At 28.9% G+C, this 20,915-nt stretch overlaps 1 protein-coding gene across 3 annotated transcripts in view; it reads right to left on the bottom strand.

Annotated features, from left to right (window-relative positions):
• Positions 1 to 20,915, bottom strand: part of Apoltp (Apolipoprotein lipid transfer particle) — a 159,110-nt gene that overhangs the window by 12,922 nt on the left and 125,273 nt on the right. For 2 of the 3 annotated variants that reach the window (XM_076404794.1, XM_076404795.1), the window contains 11 exons: positions 16,654 to 16,819; positions 13,872 to 14,053; positions 12,415 to 12,569; positions 11,857 to 12,091; positions 11,320 to 11,605; positions 10,789 to 11,200; positions 9,567 to 9,678; positions 6,737 to 6,866; positions 6,467 to 6,672; positions 4,830 to 4,995; positions 2,277 to 2,670 (listed from right to left, as the gene is read on the bottom strand). In XM_076404794.1, the coding sequence (XP_076260909.1) occupies positions 2,277 to 2,670; positions 4,830 to 4,995; positions 6,467 to 6,672; positions 6,737 to 6,866; positions 9,567 to 9,678; positions 10,789 to 11,200; positions 11,320 to 11,605; positions 11,857 to 12,091; positions 12,415 to 12,569; positions 13,872 to 14,053; positions 16,654 to 16,819 (2,444 nt within the window). Of the gene's footprint in view, positions 1 to 2,276; positions 2,671 to 4,829; positions 4,996 to 6,466; positions 6,673 to 6,736; positions 6,867 to 7,575; positions 7,753 to 9,566; positions 9,679 to 10,788; positions 11,201 to 11,319; positions 11,606 to 11,856; positions 12,092 to 12,414; positions 12,570 to 13,871; positions 14,054 to 16,653; positions 16,820 to 20,915 lie in introns of those variants that run through there. The other variant, XM_076404796.1, reaches the window with a different exon arrangement.

The raw sequence follows: 20,915 nt of genomic DNA, 5'->3' as shown, positions 1-20,915 counted from the left end.
TGTTTTGGCCTCTATGAATTTTTACGTAAAATGTTCTCCTTGCATGATATGAAATATTTTCTTACGGGTCATCGTTTTTTGAGCCAATCTTGACACCCTCACCTGACGCTTCTATCGAACAGAATATTACGCTCAATAAATGGTATTGATAAGAATTAATTTCTAGTCCTAATATTTATTTCATCAAGTGTATTCTAATCGGTACATTGAATACTTATTATTCGAATAGACGTCAAAAATATGTACATTATGTTGCCGCAAATTATAATATTCCACAAACTGGGGTAAATATTTATTTACTGAAATATGGTTATTCTATTTTAAATATTGAATAAACATAATTTAGATAAAAATACAAATTACAATCGATTTTCAATTAAATGTATATAAGTTGAAAATAGATTCTCAATAACTAATCTTATCGCCTTTAATAAAATCTATATTATCCTTTATTGAGGCAAAATATAACATGTAACTAAAAAGGTTCGACAAATAACCTACTATGTTTGTCGTTATTAATAATATATTGTATATGCACTGAAATTTTCGGCTTTTACTGACATTTCCACTTTATTTAACTTATTAAAGGTTATTTTTCATTAGTTACTCAAATATTATACATTCACTAAACCGACTTGAGTAATATAGATCACAAATATCGGCTATATTTGAAATTTAATTAATACTTTTTATATTTATTTTACTATATTATGAAAACTGACAAGTATATTACAGGTAAACCTTTAAATTAGAATATAATCAATGGCAAGTATCATTTATATATGAAACAAATACTAACTTATTCAGATATAATTTATTCCTTATTCGAAACCGAAAATTATATAGAAATAGATATAGGAAATACAATATCAATATAAAAAGCAACAAATATTAGTTCTATTTGAGGTAGTTTCTATTGAAATTTTATTTCCAATATTATTTACTTATTATGCTTATTAATGGGTATACTAAAGATAATCTACTACTTATATTTGAATTATATTAGTTATTTTATCAGTATTTTTGATGTGTATATTAAAGATAATGAAGTCAGTTACAGTAAAATATTAGTGAAGTATGAATTATATCTGAATATATATACTAATTGAAAACTAAAGTATATTAAAGATGACCGCATTATTTTAAAACTATTTAATGTATCAGTTGAAATACATATTTTTTTAATGGCCCACATTATTTATTGCAGTTTGAGTATTGAATGAATATGAACTGAATTTCTTACACGTATACAAGCCGATGAGTATTTTAAAGGTAATAAAAATAATTTAACTAGAATAGATTACTTTCATTGTATACCTTTATAAAATTATGTTTGTTGTTTACGGCAATGTGCTCTAATACAAGTTAATATTAATGTGTAGATTATATATAAAAAACTAATTTCGCAGAAATAGGAGAAAAGTATCAAGTATTTTTGAAATAGATTCCAGTGATATGAATACTAATGAGTATAAGTTAGTTAAAAATAATACAACTAATTTCAGATAATAAGGTAATAAACTAATTTCAGTAGAATAGATGAGAAGTATTAAGTATATTTCAAATATATTGCAGATGTCTATGAAATGCTGTTTGTAATTTATTTTAATCTGAATATTAATAAGTATACTGAAGGTAATAAAACAAATTTCAGTAGAGTATGTTACAAGTATCAAGTGTGTATTTAAAATATGTTGCTTGAAGTACTGCTTGTGATTTATTTTAATCTGAATATTAATGAGTATATTAAAGATCATAAAACACATTTCAGCAGAGTATGCTACAAGCATCAAAAATATATTTAAAATGCATTGCATGTATTTATAAAATATTGTTTATTATTCACACTAATATGAATACTAATGAGTATATTAAAGATAATAAAACTAATTACAAATAATAAGATAATAAACTAACTTCAGTAATACAGATGAGAAGTGTCAAGTATATTTGAAACGTATTGCAGGTGTTTATGAAATTCTGCTAAAAATTTGTTTTAATCTGAATATTAGTATGTATATTAAAGATAATAAAACAGATTTTATTAATCCGTTAATTAATTATTCACAGTAATATGAGTATATTAAAGATAATAAAGCAAGCTTCAGTAGAATATGTGACAAATACCAAGCGTAATATTTAGGTATTGAAATGTTATTCGGTATTTGCTACAATCTGAATTATAATACGTATGCTGAAGATAATTAATTAATTAATTAGTCAAAATTAGGGATACTGAATGATATCTGATCGCTAAAAATGGAAAATATACTTACTTTATACATGAATCTGGTATATTTAAAGGCGTGTTTTCTCGATTACACATTTCAATATAGCTGAGAGCACTTCGACACGCCCCCAGTGTATCTGTACTATTCAAACACATGCTTAAATAGTTGTCTTTCGGTATCCTAGAGAAGCAAGCACTTAAGTCCGAAACTTTGCTTCGGAATAGTTCATTGCACAACGTTTGAATTTCCAATGGTACAGAATCGTTTGTAACCTGCTCCGTAAAAACTCTTGTTTGACATGAATCCTTCACCGACCAACTATCCCCAAATGTTGACAAATCATTCGTGTTAGTTGCAGTTTTATCTGATGGTAACAGATCGTCGTAAGGTTCGTTATTATACGATCCCCATAGGCCTGCTGTTCTGCCATAATGCCAACCTAATTAAAAAAATATATATATGAACATTTAATTGTAATATAAAATATTAAACAATACTATAATCTAAATATCGAGAATTATAATGGTTATAATAGTTAAAAATAGAATTAATTATGTCGTATTTTATTCAAATATCTTCATTAGAATCAATTTCGGTTCATTTTATACCTGATATATTAGCATCAAATTACACGATAAATAAACCGGGAAAGTAATATGTAAACAAAAGAGTAGAATGATTCGTACGTGTACGATATACGTTTATTATTGTTATTATTATTTGTTTTGTATCTCGTATTCTATATTAACCTGAAATGGTATCTTAATGTCATAGATATTTTTTGTTCATTTGTTTAAAACAAATTACGGGCAGGACAAACATCGAAACATAAAGTAAACCAAACAGAACTTTCCTCCTTTTTTTGCTCTGGCACTAAATCACTGTTTTCCGCTAAACACGATATGATATTAACGTCGTTAAAAAGTTGCCCTGTGAGTTTTTTGCCCTGGAATGTTTTTGAAGGGCAAATTACCCTTTCAGGATTTTTTGTACCTACATAAGTGGTTAGTCGTTACGTTGATAAAACAGTAAAAAGTTCACTTAATAGGCAATTAATTTCTCCTTGCACATTAAGGTGAACCACCAAAAACACGTTAAAAAATCTGTGAACCTACATATTCTTTTTATTTCAGCAATGCTCTCATTTATCTCTTGTCACAGTTTTACAGATAATGTTAGAAACATACTTCTTTATTATATTTATATAATATCACAGTTAAAATAAGGAGATTTGTTAATTTTTCTGATCAAAATATTCCTTGCTATATATTCTGTATAGAATTAGATAAAAACATTATGTAACTAGATAATGTATTCATTAGGCATGATTAGGTAACTGGAAAAAAGGAAGTTCTGTGAAAACAACTTATATATTAGGCAATTTTCAGAAGAATGTACCTTTCATATAATAAACAAATATCAATTGACATTATCATATTGAAGCATATTGAAGATAATAATAAAATTGTATATTTGCAATATATTACAACGTAGATTTGAAATATATTGTATTTATTTATTAAATGTTCTTTATTACTGTTATCTGAATATTAATGAGTATATTACAGATATTATATAATATTCCACATTTTCATTGTCTGCAACTCATATTCAGCTCTTTTTGGCAAGTCCTAGATTACTGCTATTTTTGATTGATTGTGAGTGCAGGATTGTCAATAAAAATGATTCTATTTACTATTGGATCTCATTTCAGCTTCTATTTTATCAAAGAAAGTAAAATTTCTAGGGTCAAAGTTAGAGCAATGGAATCTTCTGATACGATTATGTCAGACTTTTCCAGCATAGATAATGACCACAATTGTTTGTATATCCAATCACAAAAATTAAAATTATTGTTTAACAAATACGTCCGATTCTTACTTTAGAAGGTCATGAAAAAGAGTTTTGGAAACCTTGGCTTTAAAAGAAGTTGAACTTAACATTTCTATGGAAAAAAGAACAATTTTTTGTACAATGTAATTTTTTGTTAAAAGTGTCACTATTTATTACAGGTAAATTAAAAATATAATATTAATTTTTCATATATTTAAAATATTTTATCACAATTTATGAAGTTATGATATTTTAACTTCGTGTTCGATGGTATCGGACATCCTTTGTGATTAAGTGTCAATCCAATACAATATTTATCGAAACTTCCAATATAACCTGTTATGAGGAATATTAGAAAAGATATTTTTATTAATTTTTTCATCTATTTAAAATGTTTTATTACAATTTATGAAGTTATGATAGGCATTTTAACTTGGTAATAACTAACATGGTATCGGACATCCTTTGTGATTAAGTGCCAATCCACTACAATACTGATCGAAACTTCGAATATAAATTTAGTTTCAGCTCCAAATAAATAGTTTTCTGACATCAGTAATATCTGACGTACACCACATATCATGGGTTTCCATTTCCAATTAAATAATCAACAAATAACTTTCGTAAAGTAACTACTTTCGCGTTGTTCCCATGTGAATTAAATACGATGCATTATTATTCGTGTAAATATATTACGTTTTATATCAATTAGTAAATAGTAAAATAAACAGGGAGCTGCTGTTCGGTAATTTAAGTATTACTTACCAGAAATTTCAAACAAACATATTTGGAATTTCATGTTGCATTGTAAACTAAATCCATTGTTTTCCACTGTTACTATATTAGACTCCCGATAGATGTAATTACCATCAATGTCTGTTGGTAATTTTATGATTGGTTGCCCACTTCCTGGCCGATGAATAGCAACAGCCTGAAAACATAATAGTTAAACGAAAATAACATATTCGATGAATTAATTTCCCAAATTACTATTTGGTTTACTGGTAATGTTCATGAAACTTATTTTAGTTCCTTTAGATTTAACAATCCTATAATACAAGGATTTTGAAAAGGTTTTCATTATTGCTAAATAATAATTAGTTCCTCATCTAAAAGTATGTTGAAGGTTTTCTTCATTTTTATCATCAGAAAAGGGCAAAATCTGGTAAATTCGAAGATACCTAGTAGATTTAGATGGGTTTTAAAATGTGACTAAGCTTTGTTATGTTACAGAAGTATTTTGTCCTGTGACTAAATTATAGCTTATTTTCTTCAATGATGGGTACAAAACAAACAACAAATTGTTATATACAGTGATAATACAGTGATACTTTTAATTCAGATGTATTTGGTTCACGGTCAGAGTTAATTAGACTACAAGATCGCACAAGAAAGCATTTTTTACCTCTTAGATAAAGATAAGACTCTCAAGATATATGTATTTTGGAATGAAAGAAACGAAACTTCCCGTTAACTTGCCTTAGAATATATAGTTTTTAATATATGTGCCGTAAGCAATAATTCACTGTATTTTTAAAAATACGCTTTTCATTGTATCATTTTAAAACTAAAAGCTGTATAAAAATAATTACATTACCATTACATTTAACGCAAGAATTATTTCTAATCCTTGCTATTTTATTAACCTGCAATTATTTGAACGGAAATGACAGCAAAAAATCTGAAAATGACGAAAAATCGTAAATTTCCACGACAGAAATAAGGAAAAATTGTTAAAAAAATTTAACACAACGCTAAAACTCTCAAAATATATGTATTTTGGGGTGAATGAAACGAAAATCCATATTAGATTGCTTTCAAGCATATAGTTTTTAAGATATGTAAATTTTTGGAAATACGTTTTTCATTATAAAACTTGGAAATCAAAGTGTATATGGAAATTGTTATATCACCATTAGTCATATCATATATCACCATCACATATATCACCTTTATTACTCCTGTAATTTTCATTAACTTGTGATGAGTTGAAAGGAAATTATTCCAAAAAATATTGAAAATGACAAGAAGTCAAATGAAAAACGAAACATAATAGGCACAGTCATGATTCCGAAAATATAATATAAGGATAGTAGCAGGATATATAAATAAATAAATATATCTTTATCCATAAATGGTGTTAATAAACCATTCTCTATCACAAATAGTGAAGAAAAAGGGTCGTTATTGAAGTAAGAATGCCATTGTATGATATTCTAACGTGAAAACCTTTGGCCACGCTTGAAAATACCTACATGCCGTTTGTACCAGACATTGCTCCCTTTGATTATTACTTATCTCGATCTATGGAACATAACACAACCTATATAGAAAGTTATTGGAGTTTTATATACGAACAAAAATATAGAAAATGTAGTAAATACTTAATTTATTATACTTACGTCTGATAAAATATCCAGATGTACTGCCGTTTTATTTATTAATATAATAACCTGATTTGATAAACCCATCTGGTCATAAGAAACCAAAAGTGTAAAATTGCGAGACACGAAATCAGTGGATAACAAATACGTACAACTTCCACGGAATTCGTAATGCTTTTTGTCAAATGTGATGTAATATTTTCCACCCATCAACATGGCATAACCTAAAAGCACATAAAATATTAAACGTAGATGAAACCTTAACGCCCTAAATAAAAGTCTTGTCACCTTTAAATGGTGGAAGCCATTCACCCGGATCCGTGTAGGGCTTATAGTCGTAATAAAAACTCCAAAACGATGACTCTGATGTTGACAAATACTTGTATACATCGTAAAATAGTTTAATTTCAGGTATTTCCTGCAATACAAACGTGAAATTTATCGCTATTACTTGTTTAACACAAAAATGATAGAATTATCCCACGTGAGTTATATGGTAATGATGCATTTATTTGTAGTTAACTTCTGAAAGGCAATTTTCAGAATGTACCTTTCATATAATAAACAAATATCAATTGACATTGTCATATTGAAGCATGTTGAAGATAAAATAATAAAATTGTATATTTGCAATATATTGCAACGTAGATTTGAAATGTATTGCATTTATTTATTAAATGTTCTTTATTATTTACTGTTATCTGAATATTAATGAGTATTTTACAGATATTATATAATATTACACATTTTCATTGTCTGCAACTCATATTCAGCTCTTTTTGGCAAGTCCTAGATTACTGCTATTTTTGATTGATTGTGAGTGCAGGATTGTCAATAAAGATGTTTCTATTTACTATTGGATCTCATTTCAGCTTCTATTTTATCAAAGAAAGTAAAATTTCTAGGGTCAAAGTTACAGCAATTGAATCTTCTGATACGATTATGTCAGACTTTTCCAGCATAGATAATGACCACAATTGTTAGTATATCCAATCACAAAAATTTAAATTATTGGATAACAAATACGTCCGATTCTTACTTTAGAAGGTCATGAAAAAGAGTCTTGGAAACTTTGGCTTTAAAAGAAGTTGAACTTAACATTTCTAGGCAAAAAAGGAAAAATTTTTTGTACAATGTAATTTTTTGTTAAAAATGTCACTATTTATTACAGGTATATTAAAAATATAAAATTAATTTTTTATATATTTAAAATGTTCTATCACAATTTATGAAGTTATCATATTTTAACTTCGTGTTCGATGGTATCGGACATCCTTTATGAATAAGTGCCATTCAGGTATTTCCTGCAATACAAACGTGAAATTTATCGTTATTACTTGTTTAACACAAAAATGGTAGAATTATCCCATGTTAGTTATATGGTAATGATGCATTTATTTGTAGTTAACTTCTGAATGTTCGGATTTATTTAACATAAAATCGTATTTTTAGCTAAGACTTGGTTGTTAAAAAAAATTCAGAATATTATAACTCATAAAATATTCCAGTACATCTCATGCAACTAAAAATACCAATAAATGTAATTGATTTAATCAATCTAAGCCATAACAAATGAGGAAAACTGGTTCCAGTTAACACAGCTTATATACGAGAGATGAGTTATATCATAATGCTGCATTAATTGCTGAATTTAACAGGAAGCGTATTTTTAAGCAAAACTTAATTTACCTTAAATAAAATTTTATTTCAAATAACTCAACGTTGCTTACTATTACCGAAATCATTTGCTTTTTTCGAGGATAGTTTTAAATGTACCCAACTTGACGTAGAGACAGTGATTTTTGATCGTAAGGCTTGATCTTTCAAGGTGAAATGTTCGTTAATCTTTTATTGAATCACAGTAAATTTGTAAACATAAAGAATTATGATTAAATCGATGTTAAACGATACTTTCAGTGAGCAACACCTAATAACAATTCTTTTTTTACTGAAGAATTTCCAAGCATCTACAAAATGTGACAATGGCCAAAGGAGTAAATATAATAATAAAATAGGAACAGAAAGTGCATGTACTATACATAAGTTATTTCATCTAGAGATATTTCAAAAATACATTTAAAACTATGAAAAGTGTATCATATATCTGTAAATAATGATGAGTAATTTTGCTGTAAAGTAATAAAGGTACATCATAGATCTGCAAATACTGAAAGAATACGTTCCAAAAGAATTTTTCGATGTTTAAAAATGTGACAAAGGGCAAAGAAATATAATAGTAAAATACTAGCAAAAATACATGTACATATATATATATATATATATATATATATATATATATATATATATATATATATATATATATATATATATATATATAGAGAGAGAGAGAGAGAGAGAGATATTTCAAAAATACATCTAAAACTGTGAAAAGTGTATCATGTATCTGTAAATAATGATGAGTAATTTTTCTGTAAAGTAATAAAGGTACATCATAGATCTGTAAATAATGAAAGAATAAGTTCCAAAAGAATGTATCAACCTTTAAAAATATAACAAAAGGCAAAGAAATATAAAATAATAATAAAACACGAAAGGAACAGGAAGTATACAAACTATAAAAATAATCCAATAAAACGAAGTGGAAACAATTTAAATACCGAAATGCGTTTTGTTATTTTCGTCCCTTATCATCCACTTCATGTTTAAGTGATCTTTACGGAACGTTTTTTTTTGTTTTTCTTAACAATTATCTCTTCCCCCAGTTGGTTATTTGAGCACTTAGCTTCTTCGAAATTCAATACCTCGTTTGTTTTTTCCTTTACGCGGGAGTTTTTATAAATTAAAAAGGAACACCTCTCCAATAGTCAAGCTTTTAGTATGTATTTATCTTTTGTTAAGTGAAGGTAACGGTGGATGATTTTTATGAAATCGGTAAAACAACAGTCTAGTGTTTGAACAGGAAACAATAGGAACTCATACGCGAAAGCATATCCGGTTTATATGTGGAATATTGAATTTCCGATTTAAGTTTTGTGCATAAAGCGATCTGTTTGTCTGTGGAAAAAAGAAGAGGATAACTCTGTCGGATTGGTGGTGTTAGAGCTCTCGTCAAACGCGTTTAATTAAATCACGTATTTCTGCTATACGGTAAACCTACCTGAAAGTGAGGTGTTTCATTAAATGCATGCCAAGACATTGGCAGCTTTTGTTCCATTAACATAATACCATCGTTAGGATCATAAACAAATTTCGTTTTCGCCTCTCTTTCTCTAAAACCATAACACAATATAACATATTATCTATTTATCAATTTTAATTATTTGTCTGATATGATCAACCCGTTTAAGTTGCAACTTATTTACCATGAATCTTCAACTAATAATATAAAAATTGGTTCCTAAAAAATGATTGATATGAATAGCATAAAGCACTCAGAGAATACTGGGATGTGTAGCATCATTCTTATCAACTTTGAGGAGTTATAAATGATGACAACATCCACACAATCGATTAACAAAGTCGGCTCAAGAGTTGGAAGCAGATATTTTATCCATAAAGGGTCACTGCTTCTTCAATTTCACCCAGAAGGGTAAACAAGTTCAGCAAATATAGTGTATTTTATTACTCTTGCGGAATATTTATGTATAGTCCAATATAACAGCCAATGCACGTCATCAACACCGTCGAACGTATTGCCAAATTCAGTTCATAAAAACATTCTTTTCGGTTTTCTCCTTTAAACTCGGAGCATTTTTTTTTGTAATTTTATCAATTAGCATTACTCTAGTTAAGAATAATAAAGGTTTATTAAAAAAAAATTTCAAGGTTTCCAAAATACTTATAGAAATAAGAAAAGTGTGTCATATATCCGTAAGTAATGAAAAAGAATAATTTTGATACAATGAAAAAGGTGTATCGTAGATCCGCAAATAATAAAAGAGTAAGTTCCAAAAGAATTTTTAGGCGTTTAAACAGTGTAACAAAGCGTGAATAAATCTAAGATAACCAATTAATTAAGGTGAATAACTGCAAATTTTAAAAGTTTATTAAAAATAATTAAAAGGTTTAAGAAATATATTAATTATTTTTGGAAAAATATTAAAAAAATTCGATGTATCAGTTAAAGAAATTTCGGCCAAAAATATCGATATATTTTCGGCATCCTTACTTGAGATATCTTGCCAGCCATCTTGAGAAAAGTAGTTTTGAGAAAAATAGGCCTGAAAATTTTTAATTTTCAGACTCTGCGTCAGTAAAACAGTTATATCTCTGTAATAGTTGAATATCGCAATTTCCCACATATCAGCAAAGTTGTGATTTGAAAAACGGGTTGCTCATTATGAAAGAACATAATATCTTTTTAGAAAACAATATCATACCTGTTCTCCATTTCTAACGCTGTAATACTCATCTCAGATATTTTCCTGTACACAAATCTTATAAATTGGTGAGCTCTAAATTCAACTTCGAAATATTTGTAATAATATTTGACATAGTCGAACGTTTCGCTGCTTTTATCAATAGCATATTTAATGGAGGGTACCTCTTCCAGTTGTTTCAGCTCGGCAAATATCTCTAGCATTATAGCCTTCAGTTCCTTACCAAAAGGTACGTGATTAATGTATTTTTCATTCAAAAAGTTCCACGCTATAGTGCTGTATGTATAAACGGCTTCGATGGTATTATTACCCGTGATGTCTTTATAAAATCTATCGACGTCACGTGAAAATTTCGTAAACTCCATAAAATATGCGGATTCGATTATTTTGTTTTTGCGGATATAAAGAAAATCTGGAAAGAGACAAAAAGATGTTCATATACGTCTTTGAGAAAAAGTAATTTTAATATTTAAGTTTCACTCGAAACATGCGAGATATGAAATTGAAACTTTTTTCGACGAAGCTCCCTACCTAAAAAGTCTTTTCCTGTCGTCCACGCAATAGTTTCCAGATAATGAATAAATTTCAAAAATGTAGGTTCCAATACCGCTAATGTTTGATGCCAGTTTTGTACGATTAAATTATAAGTTTCGGACCACAGTTTTTCCATATACTGCAATACGGCAACGTGGGCATTTTTGATGAAAACGTCATATCTGTCAACTACTTTCTCCAACATTTCTGTTAAATGTTTCACGGGGTCTCCATTTATTAAATCGTGAATGAATGTTGTAGTGGTATTATAATATAATTTTATCTAAAACAATTTTTTTTTAAATATATAGATACGAGGATTGTCTTTTATATTTCGGGATTATGATAAACTGGTATTAATAACTGACAAATGTTATTAAGGAAGCAATTACACTGATGGAGTGGCTATTAAATGATCATGATTAATGAAAATGACCATTGTCAATTATTGCATTCAAAATAAATTAGGTAATAAACGAGTTTTGATTATAAATCCCGAAATATAATAGGCAACCCTAAAAAATTTAAACATACCTTTTCAATAACAAACGTAATACTTTTTTTGATGTTGTTCCCAGAAGCTCCCATCACTGCTGAAAGTTCCTGAATGATTTTCGGTAACGATTGTAGATGAGATTTCAATGATAAATCATCGAACAAATTAAGAATAACCGTGGATATGTCCTTCATGTAAAATTCGTTATTATGATATGACGCGTTTAAAAATAATTTTAAGTATCCAAAATCCTCTTCTATGACAGTCAGATTTCTGAAAACAAAACGGTTTTTGTTATTCGAATCAGGAATTAACATATTTAAGCATATATATCTACCGTACAAAAATATATTAAATAATTGAAATATCTAGTATACCTTAAATAATGGAATTGGGTTAGCGCTCGTGAAATGCACGACATTTAAATAAAATACATATTTTTTTGTTTCATTACTGTGTTTAATTGACGGTTGGATATTTTTATTTATGATCCTTATTATAATTTATCAAAGATATCATATATATCACTGATGTTATACAAAAAGATAGAAAACAAAATGATTTTAAGTCATAAAAATATATAAATCAGGACTAACCTTAAATCAACTAAGTATTTGTTAACAAAGGGCCTTGCATCTTGCCATATTCCATCAACACTGTCAACAAACTGAGCTCTCATAAATTGACGGGTGTTATTTATCTCATCTAAAGCACCATAATACATTTGCAAAGCATTGCTTCTAATTCCAGACTGAAAGTGAAAGATTACACATTATATTCTAAAAAAAGCAACATCGAATAACAACCTGTGGTTGTATATTTTTAAAATATATCTGAAAAAACATTCTGCTTATAATGTCAAAAAATATTCCTTGTATTTTTGCCAATTCATAAATATATATATATATATATATATATATATATATATATATATATATATATATATATATATATATATATATATTGAATATAATATTTCATTGCGGGAAGATTTATATTAACATATTAACTTCTAAATATTACATTTTCATTATAATAATAAAGAAGAGTAAGTAAAACAAGAGTAACCTAGCAATAAAATACCTAACGAACTAATTTGGAATGGGAAATCATTGAAACAGTATCGAGGCAATATAATCTTTAAAATAACATACAAATTGTACTCGATATCTAATTAACATTCTAGAGGATAGGCCATTAAGAATTATAACATTTTGCAAAAATTATTGATAAGGAAATATACATTTTTACTAGAATATTTATGACTATTTTATAAAATTATAGATTAACTAGTTATTTTAAACCACTGAATGTGTTTTAGGAGTTCATGACTTTAAATATAAATTAGGCTTCAAGAGTACAATAGAAGAAGCAATTCACTATTGAAATAACTAAGAAGTATCCAATAGATCAGTGCTTCTGATTAATATGAATGAAATGATTAGTTACTAATAAAAATTGCCTTAAAGCTTTTATTTTAAATGAAAATTTGGAGTGAGAAGTCATAAAGAAATGACATAATGCAGTTTGGCTACCCTATAGCTTCACAAAAATGACGGGATCTAACAACATCTTGGGCACACGAGAATTATTCTGGAATACTGGATAAATTTGAAGTGAAAAACTAAAAAAAGGAACCAACTACATTATTCACCGTACATAGCTCCATGTGACTGATATTTTCTTTTGTCCTAGACTAAAATTACTGTATTACGAAAGGATCCTGAAGTTTTTCGAGGTCAGCAAAAATAAGTAGCACCGAATAAGGCGTAAATTAAACCTTTAACTTTAATTTATCGAAAGTTACAAAATAAATGTTGATAAATTAATAGAAAATTTCTTCGAAAGCTGTAAATTTTTAATAAAACGATAGATTGACCGTTTATTTCAAGACATTAACTGTATACGAGTTTAAATTTAAATTTGGAAAAGCCCCTCCATTTCGTCGATAAATCCTTTTGTGTCCGGTAACACAAATAAAAAAGAGCGTTCGCTACAGACCGCAAATCCAATCGTCTTAGGTCCCAGGACCGAATCGGGAACAAAAACTAACCTGGACATCGCTTATCAGTTCCGGCCGCCATCTTAGTTTGGACATTATTAATCTCGAGTGATTGAGTTTTAGATAATAAGACACGTCGGTTAATCGTTTGTCCTCATAATCTCGCCAAATGTCAAACATTGCATTACGAGCATTCGGTATTACGCCATACGTATGCAGGCTCTGGGTCCCATCTGAAACATAAATAATGAACCCATAATAGAAATATTATACAGCGCGAAACATAACTTTCTTTATTAAAATGTTTCATTTTGTAGTAAACGTCTAGCACAAAAAAAACTAATTATGCTATAAAAGCCAAAGGCATGGAAAATGGTGGAAAAAATCTAATCATTTACGGCTGAACTAACCATTCCTCATAATATAATAGACATATATATTTTGTATGTAAAAATAATTTTGTCTTATATTAAACACAATATTCTCTTATATAAAAACCCAATTCTTTTTTATTTATCCTCTTATCCTAATTAAGACACAAAAAAACCTCCAAGTTACAAAAATATTCCTCAAAATTAATTTAGAGTAACATACAGATCTTTTTTCAGCTTTCTAATATGTACTATAAGGATTGTAAATTAATTTTAAAGGATTTAGTGACAGTACTATATGCGTATAATAAGCATCAAGTTTATAAAAATATGCTTCAAATATTAATTCACAATTATGTAAATATCATTTTAGGTACTGTATGATATTTGGTACTTTGACTTTGACTTAATTTTGAGGTACTTGCAAGGTAGAGCATAACTGCTATGTCGTATCGGATAGCTTTCAGTTTTCTACTAAGCCATCAACTACTTAAATATACCTGCTAAAGAAGGGTATTACAACTTGCATACCTAATTCAAAGTTATACTGTGACTTCAATATGTACCTATGGAGTCGAATTTTATGGAAAGTATGGTACCCCAAGCCGTTCGAGTAGCTGCATTTAAAATGCTTCAAAGCAATTAATGATGGAAAGCAACTCATATAGGCTTAATAGTTTGGATTAAGAAATTAATATTCAGTGGTTGATCAAATACAGCCTATTTCGAATACTGTAGTAAAAAAAAACAACAAGGTTTTAAAATAATGAATTAAAAGCATTTATACCTAACATCGAAGAGAAAATAATTACTATGTGAGCAGAAGCCCCATAAAATAGCATAACATTATAACATTGGGCTGCACATGACATGTTTCTGTGGAAACTTACATGGAGACGATTAATAGGAAAGTCCTACCCCACTGGCCATATTCCCCAACTCTCCCCAATGTCATTTCTTCCGATCAATCACAGATTTTCAAACTCATATACAGTAAGAAAGGTTGATTGAAAATTTAGTGACAATACTTCCAAAAATAATTTTGTATCTGTTAAATCTTTGAAAGTTAAAACCAATCCCTTAAAATTACTTCACAATTTGTACAAAACAAAAAATGAAATATGTATATATCACAATATACAGTTTAATTCGTAAAACGATCTTCAGTTATGAAAATTTACGTCCACATAAAATAAAATATTAATAAATAAATAATATGGCATGATTTTTTAATGTTATGACATTAAACTCGAAGATATTTATGACGATTTTAAGTAAATTGATACAAATATAATTGAAAATAATTCGTTTCATTTAATTTTATTAATAACTATTATCAAATTTGAGGATTTGACGACTTATTTAATTTAAATTAATATTTATTAGTCGTATAATTCCGCAATTAACTGTTACTATGTGAGAACATAAAGTAAAGATAAATAAACGAAAGGCTAATAAAGACATTTAATATGTCATGCGGGTAAAACGTACATTATAACATGCACACGCTGTTGAAAATAATTTAATTCTTGATATATTTTCACCAAAGCTTTTGCTAAATGTATAATACTCAGGAAATACTACATAATATTTCGTTGTTCCTATTAATTATGCGAGATGGTTACATGATAAATACCTGGTCTTGACAATAAAATATGATTCTTATATGTAAAATCACTATTCAGCTTGATGCGCTTAGTTTAAGGTTTTATTATATTTTGTAATATCGGTTATAAAATATAACTACTCCAAATATAAATACCATATCAGCATTGATGTCTCTATCCCTAAATTTATACCAGATACTTATTGCAAAAACCCTCTTAAGTTAAAATTCATAGATAGAGCAATCTGATTGCCGCCATATCGGTTTTCTGTATTTGAAAATCGAATTATCACTGGGTGCTAAATCAGACAAATGTGGTTATTGTGGTAGTACGTTTTTTAAATTCGTATGTTTTTGATGCCACTAATGTGATTGTGTGCGCTGTTCTGACGAATTAGAATATTTTAAACTTCTGTAGAGCAGCTTTACCTTGGAAAATCCACTCCATAAACTATTATTTTGTTTACCGTGATGCTTTATATTTTGTTAAATGTTATAAATCGATATTATTTCGAATTTATTTTAACATGGGTGAACATTGTTTTACATATGTGTTACCATCCTTGAACAACGACAGCACAGTGGAATTTTATATTCACTGAAAAATCACTTTTTAAAAACTTTTAAACCAGATACTTATCGTAAAACCCCCGTAAGATAAAATACCCAGAGAGACGTAACATATTTTATAGTCAAAATCTTCTTTTTTTTTTGATACCATTTATAAAAAAATATTTTATCGCGTTAAAATATATTATCTTACTCTATATGATATGATATTATAGTAATATTAATATTCATGTAGTAAAAATAACGGTTTTGAAATATGAAGTTGTAAAAATAAAATTTATCTTACCTTCTGTCAAATTAACGTTTAAATGAATCAATTTATCGTAGAAATTTACGTAAAATGAGCCTGACGTGTGGTTTGTTCCATGAGTTGTAGTCATGTTGGCAGTGTAGATGGGATAAGTTCCCCCATATTTGCCCCAGAAAGATGATTTTCCAGACACAGTATCTTTCTGAAATAAAAATGTCCGGTTATATTTTTCTCCAGTATATTGAAACCATCAATTCATAATTATTTATCTTAACTTTAATTAACGGTATATCATAATTTATTTAATTTTGTATTGTAAAGTGTTAGAGTTAACAATTCATTTTCATTGTTGAACAATATTTTTAAAAAATGCAGTGAAAGTTAGAAATCCACAGCTCTAAAATTTCAGATTAAATGTAGTATATTAATATTAATGTAACTTTTCCAATTATTTAGGGAATAATTGGAAAATGCAGATCAACGGGTGATACTAAACCTACTGTTTGTTCAATAACAATCTGTTCAAATTTTGATATTGTAGGAATATTGTAGACAAGCATTTCTAAATCCCAATAGATCTATAGCATTAGTGAAGGTCTACGTATCTATGCTTAAACAGTTCAATTGCTACAATAACTGAAGCTTAATGAGCATGTGCAGTAAAGAAAGTGCCTTGGAAGGGTTGAACACCTAAAATTGGATGCTGATTTTACGAGCATAGGTCTAATTTTTTGATATCTTCGTTTATCATCAAATTTGTCACATATATAATTCAGAGAATCAATTTACGATTATTTTCTGACGATTTTGGACAGGAGAAGCATCATTTACTAGAGCTGGAGATCTTTACTTCTTCCAAGAACGAGGATCCTAGATTTCATTATATGATAACTTAGTTATTTTTGCCCAAATTGGATAATGTTGATGTATACGATATGGAATTACTTCATGAGACATTTCTGAATCATTAATATCCAGTTTTCTTGATCAGAATTTGTTGAATTTTATCGTGTGATTTTTCACCACTTGATTTTTCCATATTAGATATGATGATAAGTAATATTTTTTCATTCTATATGAAGAAGTTAATTGAAGTACCACCCATAAAATGAACAAAGAGAGTTGCATGAACCAAATTCTATTTTAAAAAATTTGCTAGTTTTTCTATTTTATCCAACTCTGGCGTACATGCTAGGATATAATTTCAAGCATTAACATTAATAAAAACTCAATAATTTCCCTTCACAGCTAATAAATCAGCTTTCCACCATTAAATAGATAGAAATCTTAAATATATTCACACATTTATCATTATTTCCACACTAAATATTATTATCTGATATTAATTTTCCCGCCTATGCGTGCAAAAGTAAACTAAATTTAATTGAATCAGTTTCAGATGAAATAATACGCAGAAATAATCATTCGGGCGGGTCGACGGAAAAATAGATGTTTCCACGCAAAAACGACACAACTTTCAAATGCAAAAATCCGTCCTCGTTTAATGCATTTAGTGATTTGTCGAGTTGAGTCACTCAAATACCAGACCTAGGAATATGTTTTTTCCCTTTTGTTCCGACAATGCCATCAGATTAACAACCGAACTGTTATAAAATGGATTAGAAATTGCTTCGAAACAAACCAATGGACACGTATTCGAAATACCAGGATTGTGAATTAATTTTAAATTATTGGAATAGATGGTCTTTATTTAGGTTTTATTTTTTCCTTTTATATTTACAACATGTATCATTTCGTTCCCTCTGTTCCCTCAACATGCCGAATTCACACGACATTATTCCTTCAGATTATTACTTGTTTTCCTCGGAGCACTTTCACGATTAAGGAAACTACATGCTATCCACAATAAAGCTGTCAGATTGACTCTGGGCGTATTCCAAACAAGTCCAATGGAAAGTATGTATTGTGAAGCAGAAATGACGCCCCTACAGTACAGAAAGGAGATACTATTGCCAAAACATGCAAACTCGCTTTGGTTGAGGAAAAATCTGAATCTGAAAAAGTTCTTTTCGAAATATGATGCTCCACGAAATGATACTTTACAGAAGTGCAAAAGATCCTACCATCGATTTTGGGAGTTTGAATTTGCAGATTAAATCTAACGTATGTACCTGCTCGTATTGCAAACGACTATGTGATCTCACGTAATCCACTAGCCATAAACGTCAATTTACCAATGAGCAAATATTCTAAAAACGATATAAACCCACAAAGTATACGCCTTTTATTTGAACAAATTAGGGAGTAAGCTTTTAAAAACTATCAATTAATATACACAGGCGGAGTAAAAACAGATGAAAATGTGGGAGCTGCTTACACGAATCTAGCACATGAGCTTCTGCTTGGCTTTGGAGAATGGTATCCTGACAACTGAATTGTTTACCATATACAAATTCCTTGATATGATAAACATAAAAAGTATGTAATGGCCACAGACTCTATGAGCTTCTTTAAAAGTTTCATGTTAAATCAACAAAATTAAGACCGTAGAAGACATAACATATGAATATGTGGTTGCCGTCCCATATAGGAATTGGAGGAAATAAACCAGCGGACTACCTTGCAGGTAGAAAACAAAACTCACTAACTGACAGTGAACATACTGTTCTGGTATAAAGATCTTAATGTGCACACAGCAGAGCTTTACAGAAAACTGGATCATCTATGATGGGACCTGCTGGATGAAAATAAATCGTAGGAAATTGAAAGTACATATTATCAACATAAAAAGAAGATGGATATATCCAAAAGTAAATTATCTATACTCTTCCGGCTGAGGATAGGACACTGTAATCTTATACATAGTTTCCTCTTACAAAATGAACCTCTCCAATATGCATTGTAGGTTGATTAACAATTACAGTCAAGTATATATTGACACCATGCAGGAAATCCTCCCAACTAACACAAAAATATGGTATTGGGGACAATCTAAAGAGCATCCTTGATATAGGCAATCTGGATAACTTGATCACCTCCCTCAGAAACTCTGGCTTATGCAAGGAAATATAAAATATTAACATAAATTCATCTTTATTAAGATAACATAACTGCACTAAATGTTGTCAATTACATCAATCAAATACCAGGACTCGGCTTCCTACATTATAGAATACTATTGCCATGGGTCTGTATCCAACAACTATTTTTTTTTATTATATATTTCTAGTTATATCTGTTTCCTGAAATTATAAATACTACTATAGTTTTGAATCGTTTATGTAGGTACACTTAATTTACATATGCTATTATTAAATTATATAGAGCCGGCTTGGTGGCGCAATGGTTAAAGTTACAGCACTATCCTACTGTTGCGATAGTCGTGGGTTCGAATTCTGCTAGGGCATAGATGTTCTTTATGTTTGTAATTGTAATTGTAAATATATTATTTATAGGCAACAGTGGAAAATCCAACAAGGAATAACCATCAAAGTCACACCAATAACCAGGCTGAGTAAGAATGTCTTCTGGGAAGGTCTCTAACTTAGTCACTGGCCAATAGGTAGGTTTAATGCGGAGGACCGTGGTTCGGAGCCCACGTTTAAGAGTAGCTCCAGTCCAGATAAATCCACGTTGGTAAAATGGAAACTTTAAAATATATCAAAAAAAAAGTATACTACAAAACGTACAAAAGAGGCTGACCGGTCTTTAATTAATAGATTAAAAAATACTTGTTTAGATGCAACGTGATTTATGTAAAAATTGTGGGAAACAATATTAAATATTGAATAGAAATGGGTAGTGTTTTGTAATATGATAATAAACTCATTTTGTGATAGTAAAATAATTAATTTTTAATAAAAAATAAATAAGATTAGATTTAATATTCATCCCAAAAGTTAATTCGCAGCCTTTACACGTTAATTATCCGGCTCTGAATTGTCACCGTAAACAAAATATAATGTCCGTGAAATATCAGGATCGTATACAATTAAAGCATTCCAACGTTTAATGAAAAATACAATAAAAAATATTCGTGTCGCAGCATCCACCCACCCATTTCATTCAACTTAAATAACTAATGAGCAAGCTTTGATCCCATTGTAATCCTCATACCTGCTTGTATGTAAAATGCTTTGATGGGCCCAAGGCAAAAAGGGAGTAAACCTGTTCAAAATCTCTTTGCTTAACATATAACCTGCTGATTGTTTTTGAGTGGTTAGGTTTTAGCTTAATCCCCCGTATTTTGTAGTACTTGTCATCTCCCCCAGTAAAATTAGCTATACGTTTTTATTTAGCAAACAAATCACTAGTAAAATAACCTTTTTTAAGTTAAA

Source organism: Rhynchophorus ferrugineus, unplaced genomic scaffold (genome assembly GCF_030347505.1).
Source record: "Rhynchophorus ferrugineus isolate W39M unplaced genomic scaffold, kcgeb_rfMv2 rfM5, whole genome shotgun sequence".
NCBI lineage: Eukaryota > Metazoa > Arthropoda > Insecta > Coleoptera > Curculionidae > Rhynchophorus > Rhynchophorus ferrugineus.
Note: the sequence above shows the minus strand (reverse complement) of the source record. Positions and strands in the feature narration are given on the sequence as shown.